Source organism: Acanthisitta chloris, unplaced genomic scaffold (assembly GCF_000695815.1).
Source record: "Acanthisitta chloris isolate BGI_N310 unplaced genomic scaffold, ASM69581v1 scaffold2728, whole genome shotgun sequence".
Taxonomy (NCBI): Eukaryota; Metazoa; Chordata; class Aves; order Passeriformes; family Acanthisittidae; genus Acanthisitta; species Acanthisitta chloris.
The window spans coordinates 12,477-31,044 of record NW_008687399.1 but is presented as its reverse complement, the minus strand read 5'-3'; the positions used below and the strand labels follow the sequence as shown (position 1 = coordinate 31,044).

The window sequence follows — 18,568 nt, the reverse complement described above, 5'->3', positions numbered from 1 at the left end:
TCTCAAAGTCCCAGATCAACAGCCACTAATTTCCTCTATCAGCAGGACCTATTTCAGTCCTCATTGAAGTCTGCTGCTCTCCTGAACTATCTGATGCACCAGGTATATAGGACAAGAAATTCTCCCTCAGCATCCTTCCATCTGCTCCCTCCCCAACTGCAGAATAAATATACTTGATGAAATTCTGTTGTCAGTTGTACTTGTCTAATTGGCTATTGGTCTCTAGTGGAAGGTGGGATATAAATTGAAAGGAGTGAAATGGTGCCTAGCATCCAGCTGCACCATCTCTTCAGCATTTTCACTGCTGCTTGAGCTCAAACTAAAAATAGAACTGGCAAGGGCAAAACAGCCAAAATATCACAGGGAAATGGGTCCTAACATTAGTTTCAAGTGTAAATGTGAGATTGTGAACGAATTAGAAATGAACTACCAGCTGCATGAGTGCACAGGCATCCATGTGCATGGATTAGTGAAAATAAGGGGTGGGAATCTGTCCCTGTTCAGTTCAAAGACCATTTTGAAACTGAAGGTTGAATGTGAAAAACGAAACATCTGAACACTGGAATGGGTGCTGAAGTTGTGAGAGATGATGGTGGTATTGGCATATATATAATTATGATGAGTAATTATGAAGAAGCAATGCAAAATACTTAGCTGGGTTAAAAATACTTACTTTTTGATAAAATGAATGTATACCATTGCATATATAGTAGACTCATTGATATTACTATCTTATCAATCTCACATGTATGATTTTTAAATGTGGCTTGTGAGTTTGGATGTGTAACTTCAAAGGGGTGTGAGTTTTAAATATTGAAAGATAAACAGCTTCTGAAAATTGGGCCACTTTAACTTTTCATTTATCAGTAACCTAAAATCCTGAGCTACTGACACTATTAGCAGTCTCTTGGGCTAGCCTCTGGCTTTGTTAAACCACACAACAATTAGGGTACTTGCCTCAATAAAGAGTCAGCTTGCATGGAAAAAGAGATGCTTGTTTGTTTGCTTGTAATGGGAAAAAACAGTTAATGCTGATAGTTAAAATTAAAAACACCAGATTGTAGCACTGAGAGGTGTGACTGCCAGTCTTAAGAAGAGTGGCAGAATCGTAGTAAGTCCTTCCTTACCTAGTTACCTAGAAAAAGCTTTCTAAACATTTTCTGTTTGTGCTTTCCAAAGCTTTCGCAGGTTTACACGATCTAATAGTGTAACAACAGCTGTGCAAGCAGACCTGGATTTCCATGAGAACTTTGAAATAATCGACCCTCAAGAGGACAATACATGTTCTGGACAAATATCAAGACAATTCTCCCGAGATGCAAGCACCTCTACTGTTAGCATACAAGGGTCAGGAAACCATTACCATGCATGTGCAGTGGATGATGACTTTGAGACAGATTTTGATCCATCAATTTTACCTCCTCCTGACCCCTGGATTGACTCTATTACTGAAGATCCTCTGGAAGCTGTTCAAAGGTCAGTGTGCCCACGAGATGGCCACTGGTTTCTCAAGCTACTTCAGGCAGAGAGAGATCGTATGGAGGGTTGGTGCCAACAGATGGAGAGAGAAGAACGGGAAAACAACTTACCTGAGGACAGTAAGTAACTGCGTACAATAATATGGCAACTGCAAAGAAGTATTTAATCTAGGTCAAATTTACTCTGGTGAATTCTGTATTGTGCCTTTTCTTATTTAGCTAATGAAGCTATGGTCATGATTCTCAAAAGGACTGTATGTATGTATGTAATAATGCTTATTAAAGCTGACAGGGAGTACAAATGCTCAGCACTTCTGAAACTCCAGTGGTATTAGCTTTTGGGATTGCGTAGTTCAACATATAATTAGGAGAGCATAGTTAGGGATCTTGTAGTATTAATGTTTCTTAACTCTTCCATTTGAAATCACTTCTCATAACTTGAGAATATAATTGAACAGATTCTGATTCCTTTTCATTAAATTTGCATTTTAGTCGCCTTTTTAGATAGTGATTGGCCTCAGAGTATTCAAACACTTCTCCCAGCTGAAAGAGATTTCAGTTATGCTTCCAAGTTGCTCTCCCTCTCTTCCCCTCTTCAGCCTCCCTTTATCTCCCTTGCAGTTCTCATCTGTCTTTGATCTTCCCAGTAAAACAAGCTCTATATATTCTGTGATAAAAAACACACACATGCAAACTACATCTCAGTTGTCACCACTGCTGGAAATATTACCCCACCTGTAAGGTAATGGGAATGTCTAGTCAGCCTTCATTACTAAGAAAGGTTGAGTAGCTCACATCTGGTTCAGCTGAACATGTGCTTCCCTGTCCAGAACTTTTTCTCCCAGTAAAAATGGAAGTTTTTTCCATTTACCTCCATTCCAAGTAGTAGTAGTATTTCTAGCTGTCAACTTTTGGACATAGGCAAAACTGTGTGCTTGGGAGCATGTTCCCTGTGAACGAAGCCTTACCAAATTCTAGCAAGGAGCTTTTAGAAAACACTAAGGAGCAACTGCATATAGGTAATTTGGTTTTGTATAATTCAGGCACACCTAGGCATATTTTCCTGGATATAAAAGTAATACTTTTCCAAACCCCAAATTCAGTCCTATCAAAGCAAGGACTACTACTTTAGCTCCAGGATTGCTTCTTCAAAATTTCTGACCCTTTCTTTCAAGAAGAAAAGTGTTTGAATTCTTCTGAGATATGAAGCATTTGATTTATTGAAGGAGAGGAATTAACAGAGACCAAAACCAAAATTTATGTTCTTAGAAATGCATAAGCCATTTCTGCTGGAACTTTCCATTCAACCCAATGAATGAAAAAGTTTGATCAAGACAGTCAAAGTTAGATTCTACTGTAAGCAACTGAAAGTTGACTTTTAATGCAAAGTGTGAGAGAACCTTCACATTAGGATATGCAAAGGTTTTCTATTTCTACAAAATTTCTGTTATATTATAGACTAACAATTTCTCCTGAAGGAAAAATATAGAAGGTTTGACCTTCAAAGCAGATCCAGATTGCCTAAGCTTTAGAATGTTTCAATGTAATTTTTAATTTACATCATCAATGCATTCAAAAATTTCTTTTAACATGTATAAAAAGGGTTTCTATTGTTGGTATGCAAGAAATAAATGTCATGAGCTATGAGATTTTAGATTGAAAAAGAAATGTGAACACATAACAAATAAGAAATATACAGATATACCATATACAGTAAGTCCAAGCCACAAAACCCAATTGCATTCTCTTTGCCACAACTGAGACTGGACGTAAGGAAAACATAGACTATGATGAGGGTGATGAGGCATGGGAACAGGTTGCCCAAAGAAGTTGTGGATGCCCCATCCCTGGAAGTATTCAAGGCAACATTGGATGGGGCTTTGAGCAACCTGGTCTAGTGAAAGATGTCTCTGCTCATGGCAGTGGGGCTGGAACTAGATAATCTTTAGAGGTCCCCTCTGGCCCAAACTATTCTGTCATTCTGTGAACGGATAGTATTGGAAAAACCTATAAATATTTCATTTGTGCACCAAAGTAGTTATTCACCTTGAGAAAAGAATTTTGCAAGGATGATAGGTGCACAACATGTCTGCCTGTGTACAGAATTTTCTTTCAGTGTCTTGGTGTCTTTGATATATGATAGTTTTAAAGGGCTCTTCTTTGAACAATTGGTGGGAGAAGGCAGTTATGGAGAAGATAAAGGAGTGGTTAGGCTGGCTATTCCCAGTGCCTCCTTACAGCACACATGGCGTGTGCCCTGTGGATTATTCTTCCTCATCATTTTTCTGACCAGCACGTCCTGTGATTGCTGGAAATGGGAGGAGGAAAGGGGTCACCTGGGTTTTGTAGTCACTGTTGAAGTACTGATTTCGATATGACGCTGTCAGTCACTCCAGCACGTGGCAGTTGCCTCCCACAGAGGCTGCGCAGGGCTTTATTTTGCAGCTTAGCACACCCCACTCTACCTGGTGCCAAGGAAAAGCATATGGCCAGGGCCACTTTGCCAGCTCAGCAGTGCCAGAAACAAAAGCCTGGTTGTTACAAACCCTGCAGTGAAATACATCTTTTTCATAAATCTATAAACTTTGAAGAGAGGGAGGAAAGGAGGAGAAGAGGTGTGTTTGCTTTGGTTTTCCTAATGAAATATAACGAGAGCAGGGAATGCATCCTTTGTTTTCAACCTGACATCCCCAGCATGTGTTTGGCCAGATAACAAAATAACAAGAATGTGTGATGAGCGAGGTTTTCTCGATGCCATGGCAGCTGACAGAGGGCTCGTCCCCCTGGTGCTCCACGTAAAATGATCCGCGCTTCCTCCAGACAATGCAGCCCTTGTGTGAAACAGCTGTCTCGGGGAGACGGCTCGCTGCTGTTTGACAGTAGCTTGTATGTTACATAGATACGTTGGGTATTATCTAGCTGGGAATGAATCTACCAGATGGGATTGAATGTTTCTAGCTGGGAAATGGAGTCTGCTGCTCTGTATAAAAACAAGCTGTGGTTCAGTAGCTGCACGATGAAATGCCAATATAAGGAGAAATGTGGCTCCCCTTCCGCCATGAATTATTTATTGTATATATATTCTGGTTTTATCTGAAATAATTTTCTGATAAAGTCACGGCATGTGTGACAGACAGATGAACACCGCTCACACTTTAGGCTCTAGGATACTTGATATGGTTTCCATGTATTGTGCTGTTGAGAAGTTGGAAGAGGAAGTTGACTACAAAGTCTAAGGCCCTCATTAAAAAAAAAAAAGATGTTACACATCTGAGGCTAAACACCTTGTGAGAGTTGACTGATTCTTTGAGTCAGGCCTGAAGTGAAATCAACTGTTGATGCTCTTTTTTTTCGTTTTCTCCTCAACTGTCTGCTTGCTCCTCCTACAAAATTTCAAATAGCCAGAGCCTCACCACTGGCATTGGTGCCTTTTGGCTTAGGCCCGTGTTGTAACCACTTATACACAAAATTAGCATCAGCAGGCCTGGCTCCCTGCACAGCTCGGACTGCTTTTTTTCCTAGCAGTAGTGAGACATACTCCTACAGCTTGGCTTTTGACAGGTTTTTTTGCTGTTGTTTGTATTTCCCATGGGGCTTGACCTTCTTGGAACAACCAAAGGGCTTCATTTTGCCCCACCACCCTCCTTCAGAAGTTTCTGTTTCACATGGGGTTGTACTGTGGCTTTGATGTGAAGATAACCATCGGAAGCAAACAGCAGGCCTGATTCACCACAAGTCAGGTGTAATGTGGTTTCGTGGTGAGACAAGCCAGGCCAATCAAGTAAGAACTAAATCAGAAAACCAAGGCTCTGACAAAACATGTCATTATAACTGTCTTGCATGTATATGATAGTCCTCTGGGCTAGTCTACAAACAAAAGTTGACCTCAAATCTGCAGGAACCTCACTGCTTAGGACCAGAGTCTACAAATTCAGCCAGTTCTGGCAAATTATGCAATGCTTACACACTGTCTGTTGGTCTGGTTTGTTTCGATTGTTTCAAAGGAAAACTTAAAGAGTGAAGGCTAGACACAAGAGAAGAAAGTAAAGGAAAAGGTACATTTTTTGTAATAGTTGTGCATGGCAAGAGACAAGGAGACCCATGAATTCACTCTCAGCCACGAGCAAGAAAAACCATTTGCCATTTCTCTGCAGGGCTTCCCCAGGCAATCCTGGCCCCTGCAGCTCTGAGGAGCAAGGCAGCCTGATCCTGCAGTGAGCTGGGGCAGCCATGCAGAGGGACGGTCATCAGCCTGACATGTGGCTGAGTCCTGCTGGAATCCCCTTGGCTACATGTCTCTGGCCGTATGCCCAACTCATCCTTTTCTTGTTCTGGTTTTCTTTTCTCCCCAGAAGGGACTTCTCTGCACACGAGGCTTTCTCCAAGGAAAGCCAGTGAGGAAAGCCCTACCAGTGTCCAGAGGCTAGCAAGGCAAAAAAAGCAAGGAAACGATCTTGTTAGGGGAAAAAAAACCCATGAAGTGTGCTAATAAAAGCCAAGTAAGTCAGAGAACACATGGAAACTGCTTTAATCCCAATGAACAGCATTTGCTCATGCAGACAGCCCTATTAATTTCAATGAGATCACTCCTGTAAGTATATATGACTCAAAGCAAGGACTGCTTCTTCCCTAGTTTGTTCCATTTGGCTGTCTTCTCCGAAATAGCTGAGCTTAAGACCTGAGTAGTAGCTTTAACTTTGAATTTCCTGGCTTTTGTCATGCTTGGCGTTATTTAAATGTAGGTCTGTCAACATGAATAGGCTAAAATGCTGGTCCATCCTGGCTTGGAAATGGATTGTGACAGCTCTGTGGCAGGATTGCTTCATATGCATAGTGCCCAGCCAACATCTGCAACGCAAATGTCAGGCTGTGTCCCTGTAATTTCGGCTATTGTTCTTGCCACTTGCTCCCGGGGCAACGAGCAAGTCCCTGGTATTCTGTTCCCTTGCTTCTGCCCTGCCTATCAACCAGGTGTTTTCACATTAAGGGTACTTGATAGTCACAATCCTGAAGTGACTCCTTTGTCACTTGTTAGTCCCTGGGGCCTGTCAAAGTTGAAATGCAAATACATCAGTTGGTGTTTTAAGGCTAAATGATGCTGCCCCAGCTCAAGACTCCCCTGGCTTTTACGTGATGACTTTTCACATTGCTTCAGGTGGTTTTTGTTATTTTCTTATATTTTGTTATTCTTGTTGCACACACAGTCACCTTCCAAGGTAGAGCAGATGACAATAACACCATTTTTTTTGCTTGTGTTCCCAATTCTTTTTTTTGTTGCTTCATTTCTTTTCCTATGAAGACATGGTGGAGCAGATACATATTGCTCTAAAGTTTTAAAGCAGGTCCTACGCAATTCTTAGAACTAAGAGAAGCAAGAACATGCAGCTTGAGCAGCACATAGTCCATGCCTATCTTAAAGAATGTTTTAAAGGAGAACATGTTGGGGGGTTAGAGACACGAGGAAATTCACTGGCATGTGTCTATCCCAGAATAACATTCTGCAACCCCTAGTTAAGAACAGTAATAGTGAGGAGGCACTCCACAGCAGCGGAATTCCATCAGAATAGCTATACCGAAGCTATTCTTCCAGAACAGACATAACTGTCTATTTCTTAAAAATTGTCACAGGAGAGAACTGAATTTACAAGGAAAAGAGGTCAAAGCAAGGAGGGAGGGAAAAAAAAAGGGGAAAAATTCAAACTATAAAAACAAAATACTGCAGTATACACACTTCTCCCTCTGGGGAAGGGGTGACAACAAAGCATATGATGGATGTTAATAATGTTGCTTAATGCATTACTGGAAGGCATTCAGATCCAACAGTGCTGAGTGTGCTGGATAGCCCTGTATGGAATAGAAAGCAGACATGAATAACATTATATAGGTGTTTAAATCCATTATGATTGCATCTTGATGGGTCGGGATTTTTTGTTGCTTGGTTTTATGTTTTGTTTGCATCCTATTAGCTGAACACATCAATTTGAATGTTTATATGTTTTTCCTCCTGGACCCCATCTCACTTGCTCTTAAAGATTCCTCTGATTCTATTCTGATGTGTTTTATCTTTGCAATTCTATTTATTTTCTGGGTATTTGGCTTCAAACCTTGCAGGCTTTTCTTCTAAGAAAGTATTGGTCTGGTTTTACTTTTTGCTTTTTTTTTACTCCACCTTGGCTTTTCTATTTGTCACCAGAGGTTTTGACTGCGTAAGCAAAATGAACACTGCCTTGAAACACGAAAAGCAACGTGGGTTTGGAAACAAAACTCAGGCTACTGATAAGGCTTTGTGCCTTCTGGAGAGATTCCTTTCAGTTTCCCACATGCTTTGGTTTTTTTTGGTTTTGTTTTCCCCCCCTAACTTCCGTGACAGAGTTGGTTGTTGACGGGTTGCACATTAACAGACCCCTTGCTTTTGAGGGGCAAGGAATCAGTGACACTTGACTAGATACAGCCGCAGCTACAGCAGAAGTGGCAACAATAGAGAACAGCATCAGCATGCATCCCGCAGTCAGCTGGGATGATGGTTTTTAGGCAAATAGCCAGTCGCTAGGCAGCCAAGGACAAGGACTTCCTTTTCCCTCTGCTGAGATCCCTGAATATTAAGCTCTTCTTCTCTGAAAGAAAGGGGCACATTCCCATCCATCACCAACAAGTTGTATTTGCATTTCTTCTTGCTTGGGACGTGATTTCCAACTCAGTTGGTGCAGGTTTCCAGGAAGAGCCCACCTCATCTTTTTTTTTGTCCCAAAAAGTCGAGAGACTGTTTTTTCTCCTCTTCTCAAGTCTTGGGAAGCATCAGAGTGGCCGAGCTCCAGATGAGGCAGCTGTTCCCAAATATACTCAGTGGGAAGAGTTTTCATAACAATGGGAACCACATGAAAGCTCCCGGAGTAGCTCCTCCTACTATTGAAAAGTCCTTTCAGTTGAGTGGTTTGCATATTGGGTTGCATAAATGACTAGACACACCAAGGGGTCCATTTTCAGCACTGTGCGCATAGAATTAGACACGCAAGCCTTGCTAACAATAATGAGAGTTGTGTGCAAAACTCCCTGCGCAATATGCTGAAAATATTCTGCTTAGTGAATCTTCCAGCTCACGGCTATTTCCTGGCAGTGCTGAGATGAGTTCTGGGAACAAAATGAAAGTCTGGGCTCTGTGTGTGTTCACAGAGCTCTCTCCTATAGTTTCTGAAAAAAAAAAAATGTGAAAAGACTCTCTCTTCCCTCCCCTTTTTTTTCCCCCATTGTGTGTCTGAAGTATAAATGAACTCCACATCCCACTTTTCCTTCAGCAGCCTTAAGAAGTGAGCTTTAAGGCTGCTGAAGGAAAAGCCATTTGCCTTGAAGGAGCAGCACACAGATTTCGTATTACAGTGTGTCTGGTTTCAGTTCATCATGACTGTTTGTGCCAGTCTGCTTAGCGTGTGGCTACACAAGTGAATCCCTTGGAGATGCCTTTCTTTTACAAGCACTGCATGGTGGCATTCTGGTCACAAGCACTTCAGCGAGTCACAGGACCAATGAGACTTTAAAAATATTGTTAGAATGGCTTATAGCAAACTTATGTGTACTTATGTACTTATTTATTTATTTTTCATTGTGGTAAATCAAAATACTTAGCAGTATTTTCCCAGTGGAGCTCTGTTAACGCTGTGTTAGCTTTTGTACAAAAAGTGGCTATGCCTGAGGGATTATGCAGAAGATGGCAGTTTAGGACTAGTATCTCTTCTAGGTTCTGCCAACAATTCACACACATTGAGCAGCCAGGCCACTTCATCTCTTTGTTTTTCCTGTTCCTTCTTCACGTGTCTCATATACCCAAGCTGTAAATTTGTCATGGAAAAGTTTCTGTGCGTATTTAATGGCTGGGACAATGCAAACACCTCTGAGTAGAAACAATAGTGAAAATTGGGACACAGTGGCTGCCATTCATGTTTTTCATTAAGGAAGCGGTAATATTTTTTTACATTAATTAATTTTTTAATCAGTTGTTAACCAGAGAATTGGGGATAATAAGTTGCTTTTGGCCAAGAAGAAAGATTAAAGATGCAGCAAGATGAATCCATGATGCCAACCTGTTTATTTAAAGACAGTGAATATAGCATAATTGGTTTGTTTTTTTCTGAGCACTGAAAGTCTCAAACAATCTGGTAGCTGCTTTCTTGCTCATAGCATCAATTTTCTTTCAATCAGCAGTTCCCAAATTTGCACTTTCTTTTCTGGATTCAATGTCTTACTGCCAGCTGATTCCACATCTGTCTTTCTGCTGTGTTTCTGCATTCTTGCATGTTTTTCATGTACACACATGTGCACACTTGTACAGGTACACACACACAGAGTGTCCCCCTGGAGCAGAACTCAGCAAAGCCCCAGGGAAAGTCTCTGAATGCACCAGTCTGTGCCTCGGGTTTGGGTAGTATGTTCCCAACTACCCCTTGCAGCAAAAAACCCCCACTGTCTCAGTGAGGTTGAGTGCAACCAGAACAGTATGAGCTCCTGTTTTATTCAGAGACATTTACTATGGGGCTGTCTTCTGGTTCACTGCAGCCCTTCACAACCCTCGGTCAGTCCAAAAAGGGCAGAAAGTACTCAGCTGTCTGTACAAAGGAGTCCCCAGACAGCTCAGGAGCTGGGCTAAGACTCTTTGACACCTCCCTTCAGGTCACCAGCAAGGAGGAGAGGCCAGGGTGTGATTGCTTTCTGAACTACGCCTGGGCATCTGAATTCAAAGGCAGAAGCAGCCTCAAATTGTGCTCACAATAAATACTCAGAGGGTCCAAGCAAGATTAACTGGCATGCAATAAAATAATTGTTCCCTTTCTGGGGGTCTGATTGAGCAACACTCAGGTACACCTGACAATGAGGCCTGAGTTGCTAAGTGAAGTGTAGAAGGCAGACAGGGTTTGAGAACTGCATGTCCTTGTGCAGGGAGCTGTGTTTATGTTCAAAGCCTGAGCCTGGGTCACAGTGATGATGAGTGGTGTCATTTCTGGTGAGCTTTCTATATAGTCTGCAAAAGCTTTTGATTAGCCACATTTATGCTGTCATTACAACTGGTTACAACTGGTCTCACTGCAGGAATGAGAGTAAGATGCAGCAACAGAGGAGTATTTTTCCTAGTGCAAATCTGGCCTTAGATTTATCAGCTTCTCTCTAATCTGTGACTGAAAGATAACACGCTTTTTGAAAGGCAGAGCTGACTACTGCACAGCTTTCTCCTCTCTTTTTATAGGCTTTTAGTTGCCTTCAGCAAAGAAAGCATTGTGACTGACTTCTCTTTTTCTCTCAGTTCTAGGGAAAATTCGAACTGCAGTGGGCAGTGCCCAGCTCCTCATGGCCCAGAAATTTTACCAGTTCAGAGAACTTTGTGAAGAAAACCTGGTATGTAACTTTTCTGCTAGACACTGTTACGTGTGTTTTGCTAACACTATGAATAATCTTACATAAACCAGACTGATTTTCTGACTAACATGGCAGTTTTTCCAGTTAAGGCCTTGATATGAATTTGGGAGTAACTCAAACTTGTCAGAGTCAGCAAGAGTTTCACAATAGCTTGAGAGCTTTAAACTAATGACAGGTAAAAACTTTGGGTGAAATATAATTGAGGCCCTGCTACTGACTTCAGAGGAACAAGGATTTGTCCCTTGACAAATCCTTGTTTGCATGGGCACACAGAAGGTTAATTTGACAAGGTCACAGGACCCTTGAAACCTTGCTGACACGGACTGGTGTAGGGACTCCTCAGCATTTATGAAAACTCATTCTTGAAGTGAGTGTATGCAAAATCTCATTTTATTTGAAGAGTTTCAATTGGGAACCAGCTTATAGAGACACATCCTGTAGAAAACTTTCCCTCATACAAACCTTGCTGGTGGAGCAGGGATTGTTTCATGTATAGCCACTGCATGCAAAAAATGTTCAGAGCTGTGCTGCACTGAAGGGACCGAAGGTGGGACAGGAGTTCTTGGGTCACCAGCCTCTGACCCAAGCTGTGCTGAAGATGCTAACTGTTCAGGTGTGCTCCTCTGAGCAATACTCTCGGGCTGATGAGGTTGCACACACAAAGCAGTGCTCCCCACCTGTGTCCCAGTTTCATTCTTCCCAAAAATCTAGCTGTAAAAATGGGTTTACTGTGTTTCTGTATGTTCTCTTCTGAGCTGTTCACCCTGCATAGGTTATTCTTGTTAAAAAAAATCATCAAGAAATTGGTCTGAGATGTGTAAAGTACAATTTTACTTGAAATGGTGTATTTTTTTACACTTCAGGTTCTCAGAATGTGGAAAAAAAATGTTCACAGATCAGTATCTCACTATTTGTACATGCAGCAAATGTACATTGCACAGGTATCAGTCTTTTTACAAGTATGAACACAGCAGGGAATCCTTCCTCATGGAAGTGAAGACATGGCTGGCAATTAATTTCAGTGCAGTTAGGATTATCACCAGTTGTGCCCAGGAACATCCCTAGGCAGACCCTGCCACAGGGGACCTGACACATGCCCTTTCCCCCTAGTCTGCGGGGGGTAGCTTCTGCTGAGTGGGGGCTTGCAGGGGCACAGCAGATCAACACGAGCCAGTCTCCTTGAAATAAAACCTGCCAGTAAGTAGAGCTCCGCTTTGCTTCTCTCTCTGTGTCTCACCGATCGTTGGAATCTGCTGAAACTGCTTTGCTAGTGAGATTCGTAACCATTTGCACAAATGCTTTACATTAAGAAGTACTAAAGCCAACATGTTTTTTTCTTCTGTTGCACAGAATCCTAATGCACATCCACGACCGACCTCCCAGGATTTAGCAGGGTTTTGGGATATGCTGCAGTTGTCCATAGAAAATATTAGTATGAAATTTGATGAACTTCATCAGTTAAAGGCCAATAATTGGAAACAGATGGATCCTCATGACAAGAAGGTAGAACACTGTAGATTTTGTATGCTTCATTTAAAACCCTGCACAAATACTGGACAGATTAAATAGGCCTCTGTGTTACAGCGTTGACGTTAAAAATGTGAAATGAAGCTCATATCAAATTAATTTCATTGTAATAACAATGTTTACATAATAATCATCTGGGATATTATCTGTAATATGTTTCAGGCATATTTTTAAACCAAATCTGTCTTTGTGAATCGGATAATGGGAATGTGGTACTTGTTAAGCTTTACATTTAATCATATTAGATGATCAATCGTTGGAAGGAACTGCCTTATATATTGATTCTTAAAGTTAAATAAATCACATTTACGGTTCATATTATTGCATATAGCAAGAGTTCTAGGTTGTGTTACTGAAAAAACTAGGGAAGCACTGTAAGCATCACTGATGTTGGTAACCAGATTGCAAATAGAGCAATATCAAAAATATGCCTTCCAAAATGCTACATGAAAGAACTACATTTTTTTGTCCATTTGTTTGGTTTTTATTTATTTTGAGCTTTTTTAAATGGGTGATTTCACAGACATTCTCTTTGCTGGTAGTGTTGTTTACCCAAGGTAGCATAATAATCATGTGGAGCTTTGGTCTTTTTTTTTTTGGTAAATGTAGTCTTCTGTCACTGTGAAAAACTACCACATCTCCAAGTGTGAGCCACATTTCACTTTCCATTCTCATTTGGCACCATTGCCTTATTTTTCTCCTCACTATCCACCTCAAGACAAACAGCATTTGGGTGAGCCCAAATACACAAATGTTTCAGAAAATCCTTAAAACACAGACCCATTCCTAGAGGAATCAATGGTCTAATGTCGCGCTTCTGTAGGTATGTAATTTGATGGCTGAATTTCCGCTGTGGCTGGTCGGATAGCAATGAGTACAGCCAACAGGTAGGGTCACCAGAAGGAGGGGGAACATGACTTAGAGGTACAGTGGCTCAGGCAGGAGTCCGGGCTACCCCAACATACGGTCAGCTGGCTGCCGATGACCAAAGTGGTGTTTTCTTTTGGACAAATAACCATAATAATATCGAACCCCATTAATCTTGCAGCAGGAAGCTTGTAAAGGCAGTGCTGGTAGCACTCTCCCTCCTCCTCCAATCAAGACTATATACTCATTCCTGACTTAGGAGTGCCATGTTCACACCATTTGTGCACACCTAGTGTGTTTTGTAGGGGAATGAATGGGAATGTGTTTTCCTAGCCCAAGGTACTGAAGGCAAGTCATTTTCTTATCTTCTTTTTTTTCCCAGTATCTATCAGAAAAGGAAGTTAAAACTGCCAAACCTGCATGCACATAAACACTGGTGTATGGTCTCTCATTAGCTTTTACAGTAAAGCGGGTAGGCTGAGTGTTTGCAATTGCAGCAGTAAGAAATGAGAGCTTCCCTTAAAAAAATGTGCCTTTTCTTTGCTTCTGAAAAACATTTCAAAGAGTTTCCAACAAAAAGAAGACTATAACGGGTTAAAGGAAGTTAAGTAGTGCTGAAGAAAGGGACCTACTGTAGGAAGGTAAAGATTTTAAAGAATTACACTGTGTTTCTGTTTCAACAGCATTTGTCTGTGATTTTAGATGAAACAGATCGTCTCCTTTCTTAAAAAGGATTAAAAAAAAAGAAAGAAGAAAAAACTTTCTGTGGTATTGATATTTGCCTTTGGCCTTTGCCACTGGGCCCTTTTTAAGCAGCATAGATTAATCCTTGGATGGAGAGAAAAAGCAAAGTATGAATAAGTGTAACTAAGCACCTTTATATTTCAAGCCATGGAAGCTGTTGTGAGCAGCATGAGAGAAAACGAAAGGGCAGAATGGGACCTTTGTAGTGTGATAAAATCCCTTCGCTCAGAGACCGTGTTCACAGTTGGAAGGGGATGTAACTTAAAAGACAATCTAATTAACTTGACAAAGTCTTTGTGGCCGCCTGTAATTCGGTCCTGAATACACTTTTATTTTTGGGAGTGATCCCTTTCTGAGGGGTTTTTTTGGGGTTGGGTTTTGTGTGTGTGTGTGTACATGCACCAGGATGTACATAAAAGTCCTCCTTGTTGATCACATATCTGGAGCTAGCCGCCACCATGATGACTAATGCATGTTCTCTTAACGGTTTTTAAATGTTTCCTACCATTTTTTTTCTATTTCTAGCTGATTGTAGCTGGTCGTGCTGATTTAGCAGGAGGCTAGAGTGTATGAGCTTGCACAGTGAGACCATGGGAGTTTTGAGCAGTCATTAAACTGCTACAAAGTAGATACATTAATATATGGTTTATCATTCTGATGCACCAGCTTCAGACAGCTGGTTCCCATCTGCATTTGGGAATGCCAAAGCCATGGTACCTCCGTGTTGCAAGAGCACCTAGTATTATGCACGCATAGGAGAGGGTGGCCCAGGAAGTTGGGGCTCTCCAGAGTTCCTCTGCCAAGAGCGGCGATCCCTCCTGAGCCACACGTGGCTGTGCTGGTCGTGGGAGGCTGGTCTCCTTTGTAGTCCGTGGCACCTGGAGGAGATGCCTGGACCTCCCCACCCTGGGGAGTCACACTAGGTGGTTAGTGGTGGGGGCCTCGGCCCCAGCAGCACCGTCTCTGAGGAGAAGTAGCACTGCGGCTGGTCTTCCCCTCCCCTTTGTCCTTGACCTATGTTTATGAACCCTTGAGCACAAAAGCCAGTTGACTGAAGACAGAAAGGCAGATAAGAGCTAACAAACCTTAGGTAAAATGTGTGTTCTAACTACTGACATATCCTAGTTTTTCCCACCTTTCCCTGAGAAGCTGTATAATGCCATTAACCTTCTGCTTTGATCAGGAGAGAAGGGTCCCTCCTCCAGTGCCAAAGAAGCCATCGAAAGGTCAGGTGCCACTCATACGAGAACGCTCTCTGGAAAGCTCGCAGCGTCAAGAGGCCCGGAAACGGCTGATGGCTGCCAAGCGCGCTGCATCGGTCCGCCAGAACTCAGCTACCGAGAGCGCCGAAAGCATTGAGATATACATCCCCGAAGCCCAGACCAGGCTATGAAGGGATCCAACCGGGAGGACTCTCTCTGGCAAGACAAGCCTCATGTATAATCTGCCCCTCTAGGCTCCTGCTCAAGGTCACCATGAAGTATTTGTACCTCCTCCTCTCTCTCTCGCTCTCTCTCCCCTTCTCTCCCCCTCCCCTCTCTCTGTACGCAGCTGCCCCGATGCTCCCAGTGAACTCCACTGCCGTGGCGTAGTTGTCGGTCCTCCGAGAGATGTCCTCTAATCACCCTTGCTTTCTGAAGGTTCGCCCATGTCATCACGATGCTTTGTCACATGTACTGATGCTGCCACTTTGCCTCATGTGAATGAGTACGATCCTTTTTTTTTCTGTTTGAAACAAATAAATGCAGCACTCAGACTTCCACACACCCGCGCACCTGTACAGTAGATGCTCCATTTAACTTACTCATGATCTTTAGTTGACCTAAAGCTAGTCTGTTACCCAGTGTACAGCAATATCAAACTGTAGGGGACTTTGGAAATTTCAGTCATGCAGGGTGATCCTTTTGGACTCTGCCGTCTTCCTTACAAAAGATGAAAGGAGCTATGACTCAGATTCCCTTCTTTTTATTACTGTTTTTTTTAAAGCAGATGGCGCACTTTATTCTAAACCTCTGACTCACACCTTCTCACCTGAATTAAGGAGTCACACAAGGGGAGGGGGCTGGGGTGGGAGTGGGGAGGGGGGAAAGAAAAAAACCCCACAGCTCTGGCAGGTGAAAAAGTGGAAGTATATCCCACAGGTGAGATGTCAAGGGATAGAAAAGATCCTATGGAAAGATACCTGCACACTCACAGCTGCACAAACTGCCTCATTTTTATTTCATCAATCACTACTTAAACATTTCAATCAGCAGAAGATTGTAAATTCGATCTTCCAGGGAAATAATCTATTTTGAAAGGCAATAAAAGAGTGAAAAGGAAGGAGATAAGAAGAAATGACAGTTGAAGAGATAATTTAAAGGAAGGATTTTCTTGTCCAAGTATTAAGAATTTTTAAAATTGTACTGTATTGTCAATTCCTCTTGTATTGTATTGTATGGATTATATTGGTTAAAAAAAAAAAAAAACGAAAAAAGAAAAAAAGCTTGTTTTTGTTGATGTCTTAATCTCGGTGGGACCATCTAATCTCATACGTCCACGCAGCCACACATGGACACCTGTAGGTGAATTACTGTACATGGAGCCTCTGATGCTTTTCTAGGCCAGGCTTGCTTTGCTCTATCCACAGCCGGTTGTATGCTACAGTTCAGACTGCTTATCACCAAACCATCCATATCTAGGAGTAAATATCTAATTCAGCCTCCTCTAATATAGGATAAAGTACCCATCTGAACAACAACAATAAACTGTTTTTCACAAGTTATGGGATCAATATGAACTTAATATTTTTCACGACAAGCCTTCCTACCCTGGCTTCTGCCATTGTTTCGCAATCACAAAAAACATGCATCCCAAGTAGCCCATTGATAGTGGGCAGAAATGGCAGATAACAGGGCTGGAGAGGAGCCTGAGAGGTCAGCCACTGTGTGTCTGTCCCACCGAGCTGGGTAGGGGCTTGTCCTCCAGCTCCTCTGACAAAGAACGATGCTGACCACGCTGCTACCAAAATGTCTTGTGCCAACATTAGGAAAGCTATGTCAGGCATGTTGCTGAAAGCAAGTTGTGTGCGTGTGTGTGAGTGTGTGTGTGTGCACACACGTGCCTAGCTGGCATGTGCTGCTGACAGCACAATTAGCGTGAGCTGGTTTGGATGACAGGACTGGTCTGGGCCAGAGGAATGCTGCGCGGCCCCCAGTGTGTGTGCAGTCCTGCGGCAGTGCTTTCCAGACCCTTCCACTGGTCCTTACACGCTCTTCACCCCATCTGCCAAGGCAGGGGTATGTGGGAGAGGAAGGCAGTCTGCTTTCAGCTCCCAATAGGCACAGGCACAGCCTCCCCATGGAGGGGCATGGGGTGCAGCTGTTGCTGCACTCAAGTGCTGGCTGGCTGTGCCCATAGCTATTAAACCTGTATGGACAGTCCAACCAGTTAAAAAGCCCACTGCACATGTGGTGTAATTCTGCAGCTTGCACTTAAAAAGCATTGAAAATCGTCATCAAAAAGTTAAGCTCTTGCTAAAACTATTCATTGAGACCATGCCAGACAGCTTCTTTTCCTACGACGTCATAGCCAGGTGCTAATTTAATTTTATTCGAGAAAATAGGAGAGGTAATAGGTTCTGGCACCAAGTATTTTCATGAGAGCATACTAAAACCACTAGAGAATTTGCTACCTCTCAAAGCCATCGATATCTGAGCTATGTCTTTATAAACAGGGCACAACTATTTACTGCTGTGGTTTACAAGATAAGGGCTAATAATTTAATATATAAAAGACTTTTAACTAGAGTAATCAGAAATCCAGTATAACCCTAGAGTGCTTTGTGTTACAGGAGCTTCGAAAGGTTTGACCCTCTAAGCGTTTGAATACCAGTGTATTTGCTAGTTTTGAAACACTGCGTTCAACTTTTAGCAGCAACAAGACATCACCGTGTTTGCAGTATGTAATAGTGCCAACTGCCACTTTTGAGCATATATAATCATAGGAAGTATTAATTATTTGGAACTCATTTGTACTGAAGTAGTCAAAGCAGTACCCAGGTGAGAGTCCACATTCACAACTGTGTCGCAGACTTACTTAGTTTTGTGAACGTTTTATGAAAGATGAGTTAAGAATTTGGTTGACAAGTGGCTACAGAAATTTATATCCAGCAAGTTCCCTCCTAAAAAAGCAGAAAAGTGAAGACTATCTAGTCTTGTACTTTACAAATTATTGCATTTGTATATCATAGAATATTTTTCTTATCTATTTTAAATGAATTTATTCTTAGCTGAATGCTTGTTAGTTCATTTGGCACCGGAGAGGTTATTATAATGTTTGCCTATTTTTTTAGCAAAATATTAAAAACACAGCAAATACCAGAAAATATAAAATCAAATAATTCTGCCCCTAGAATGCCACTAGTTAACCACTTGACTCATTTACCAACACTAATGCTAGTATATTGCTCCATCATCTGTTTTAGTATAATTTGTAACTATTTGTTTTTAGTCTAACCGGCCCAGTGTATATTAAAAATGCCTATATTCTCTTTCACTTTGGGACTAAAC

General features: G+C 42.0%; 1 protein-coding gene across 1 annotated transcript in view; it reads left to right on the top strand.

Annotated features, from left to right (window-relative positions):
• DLGAP1 (discs, large (Drosophila) homolog-associated protein 1) overlaps positions 1–16,483 on the top strand; it is a 28,089-nt gene extending 11,606 nt beyond the window's left edge. The window contains exons 3-6 of the mRNA XM_009080558.1: positions 1,180–1,598; positions 10,768–10,859; positions 12,231–12,383; positions 15,202–16,483. Coding sequence (XP_009078806.1) covers positions 1,180–1,598; positions 10,768–10,859; positions 12,231–12,383; positions 15,202–15,411 — 874 coding nt within the window. The 3' untranslated portion in view covers positions 15,412–16,483. The remainder of the gene's footprint in view (positions 1–1,179; positions 1,599–10,767; positions 10,860–12,230; positions 12,384–15,201) is intronic.
• The last annotated feature ends 2,085 nt before the right edge of the window (positions 16,484–18,568 follow it).